Below are 3,388 nucleotides of genomic sequence, written 5' to 3'. Positions count from 1 at the left end.
AGAGGCCACAATATGAGGGGAAGACTATAAGGGGCCACAATAGGAGGGAGAGATGAGAGGGGCCACAATATGAAGGGGAAATGAAATCCATGCAATTTAAACAAATCATTTCTGCGTGGCCTAAATATATACATTTAATACCAGTATGTAGCAGTAGGTGCGCCCCCAGAATCAATTTCACTGGTGGGCCCTAAACCCCCAGCCTGACCCTGTATGTAGATGCTTATGTAAATAACTGTCAGACACAGTGGATACACTTTCGTAATGATTTTATTGTTTAGAAAAAAAAAAAAAAAGGGGGGGGGGGGTCAACTTGTCCTCGGTTGTACAGTCTCTCCGAAGGTGCTGCTCTTCAATCCTTCCTGAACACCTGGTAGACAATAAATATCACATCTAGGCTGTTCCGGGTGACCTAAGAATGACCAAAGAATTTGTGTTATTGAATGGTGCTGTCCAAGATGTCGCAAAAACTTGCTCCAAATTTTAGGTGTGTTTTTCCATATAAAAAAAGAGCGACATCCTTTAATAAAATTAATTGCAGAATATTAATTTTAGAGAAACTAATGCAGTGAACGCAGCCTAAGATGGTTTAGTCTAAAGTTACGCTAAGTAATCCTCAAGTCATAGCTGTGATTATTATAAGGCCTTAATATACAGGTATGCTATCACATGAAACCTGATGAAAGTAGAATTGATTATTCCCACCCAATGACAATAACCCTGTAAAATTATTCTTACATTATTTAGGACTGCGAGGGCAACCAAGGCTTTTTGGATCATCTTTGCTGAATAAAAGGTAAAAACAATCAAAATATATATTTTTTACAATGAATCTAACCATGCAGTGAAAGGAAGGAGAAGTCTAGAGTAAGGTCCATGTTTACTTATCTATACCACTCTAAGGGTCTGCATAATATTTTGGCTCATCAGGATCTCTATATGTCTGTGAGGACATGGAGTCAGCCAATGGCCTTTCGCGGAAATCCAGAGATTTTGCCCATCTGGAGGCAGGAGATAAGATGGTCCCTCATTTTCTCGTGTTGAAATCTGGCAGTGGGTTCACCATTGGTTGTAAGAAATTCGACAGCAAAAGCTATGGTGAAAACTCCACAATCATAGAAATTTCTTTGCTGATCCACATTCAGAAATGTTAGGTTTCTCAGGGGCTCTGGGACCACTGTGCTGTAGATATTGCATATCTGCTGTTTGATGGATGGAGACAAATTGCTGGTTGAGATGCTGTCAGCGACTAAGATTTTACCATTATCAAAGCAGGTGGTGAGCCAGTGTGCCCGTTCTACGTCATAGTGTATTTGCACAGCCTTCTTGACTACACTGTACCCCGGCACAAGAAGAGCTGCAGGTGGCTGCAGGCCATCAAAGTTGTCAAACTGGCTCTGTAGGATCTCCAGGGCCATACTGATGATATCGTCATCTAACATTCCACTATATCCTGTGCTTGTTAGGGTGGCCAAATGCTCTTCCGTCAGGTAGTTGACGTTGTGGATCCAGGAATAAGGCAGATCCACTTCTTTTGTCTCCAGCATAGGGCTGCCGAGATTTTCTGTGGACGTATCTGGAATGTATTCCAAAGCAGCTCTTTTGGGTGGGGGAAATATTCCCGGCTGGTTGTCTATGGAGGCCAGGGCTTGTCTTTTGAGGTTGACACTGGAAGTATCCCCAGATGCCTTCACAACACCTTCAAAAGGTGCAGTCATTTCTACGTCCACAGTTTCCAGATTAAGTAAGGAGATGTCACCTTTTGCTGCTTGTCTGGGAATATTTCTGACATTTCTTCTTCTCTTCTGGATCTTTCTTTTCTTTTTTTGTGCAGGTGGTGACTTTACTGTATGAAACGGCTTCAAAGCAACAATGCTCTGTGTTGATGCTTGGGGTATAAGTGGCCTCTTGTCTGCAATCTTTAAATCAGAAGTAGACTCTCCACTTACTGCATCAATACCCTGTACTTTTTCTTGGGGTATAAGCTCCCCCTTGTCTGCAACCTTTAAATCCGCAGCAGACTCTCCACTTACTACAATGGTGGAAGTGGAGACAGGTTCACCTACAATGTAGGTTGATCTCTTCTCTCCTTTGTCCTGGCATATGAAATGGCCTCCATGTCCTTTAAGAAAAACTGACTTGAAGAAGCTCTTGACCTTTGAGATGATTCTAGTTTTTGTGGCCATGAAGCTGGAATATCTCATCAGTTTTCTCCACATTCGAAATTTGGACAGAAGCAATGAGCCAGTAGACTTACAGGAGGAGAGAGCGGTGACCAGCAGCCGCTGATCACCACGATGACGCCCATGGGTACCCATGATGGCGTTTACTCTCAGTAACTTTCTCTCTTCTTCTTCACTTTGTGTTCATCCAACATAGAATCACACTAGAGTGCTGACCCTGCTCTGTGCACAGGAATCTTACAGAATCCGGACATTGTGATGTCACCCAGTGACATCACTGCCCTAGGCCAAGTTCTATAACATTCAATGTAGACTGTGTATGTAGCATACAATTTTTAGCCCCTTAATGAACTATAAAACATATGTGATGATTAATTACTTTTTTTAATGTCTTTGGAGTAATGGTTCTATGCAATGGCCTCTATGCAAAGTATTGGTACATTAGTACTTTGCTATTCTCATAGTTTCATAGTTTATACGGTTGAAAAAAGACACTTGTCCATCAAGTTCAACCAAGGAAGGGAAGGGATCGGATGAGGAAGGGATTCAGGGGAAATAATTCTATATAACATAACCATCAATGTTATTTAGGTTTAAAAAGGCATCTAGACCCTTCTTGAAGCTCTCTGCTGTCCCTGCTGTGACCAGCACCTGAGGCAGGCTATTCCACAGATTGATCGTTCTCATAGTAAAAAAGCCCTGTCGTCCCCGGTGATTAAACCTTGATTTCTCCAAACGGAGACAGTGCCCCCTCGTCTTTTGATTTGATTTAATCTGAAACAACTTACCACCATATTTTTTGTATGGACCATTCATATATTTAAATAAATTAATCATGTCCCCTCGTAGTCGTCTCTTTTCCAGACTAAATAAATCTAGTTGTTTTAATCTTTCCTCATAACTAAGACCCTCCATACCCCTTATCATTTTTGTGGCTCTACCTTGAACCCTCTCCAGCTCCAGGGCATCCTTTTTATGGACTGGAACCCAGAACTGGACAGCATATTCCAGGTGAGGCAGAACCAATGCCTTGTATAGTGGTAATATTACATCCCTCTCACGAGAGTCCATACCACTTTTGATACATGACAAGATCCTACTAGCTTTAGAGGCAGCTGCTTGACATTGCATGCTGTTACTCAATTTATGATCTACTAGTACCCTCAGGCCCTTCTCAACAAGGGACTCTCCCAGATTTACTCCCC

At 42.1% G+C, this 3,388-nt stretch overlaps 1 protein-coding gene across 1 annotated transcript; it reads right to left on the bottom strand.

The window, feature by feature from the left end:
- Window positions 1-293: 293 nt before the first annotated feature.
- LOC140076680 (uncharacterized) lies at window positions 294-2,417 on the bottom strand. Its single transcript, XM_072123323.1, has 2 exons — window positions 739-2,417; window positions 294-412 (listed from the first exon to the last, which is right to left on the bottom strand). Exon 1 carries the CDS (start codon window positions 2,316-2,318, stop codon window positions 960-962), a length of 1,359 nt encoding a protein of 452 aa, XP_071979424.1. The 5' UTR covers window positions 2,319-2,417; the 3' UTR covers window positions 294-412; window positions 739-959.
- Between the last annotated feature and the right edge of the window lie 971 nt (window positions 2,418-3,388).

Source organism: Engystomops pustulosus, chromosome 9 (assembly GCF_040894005.1).
Source record: "Engystomops pustulosus chromosome 9, aEngPut4.maternal, whole genome shotgun sequence".
NCBI lineage: Eukaryota > Metazoa > Chordata > Amphibia > Anura > Leptodactylidae > Engystomops > Engystomops pustulosus.
The sequence above is the reverse complement of the archived record's forward strand: the minus strand, read 5'-3'. Positions and strand labels throughout refer to the sequence as shown.

Excerpts from the sequence above, each read along its gene's own strand:
- LOC140076680 (XM_072123323.1), bottom strand. The coding sequence starts at position 2,318 with ATGGGTACCCATGGGCGTCATCGTGGTGATCAGCGGCTGCTGGTCACC.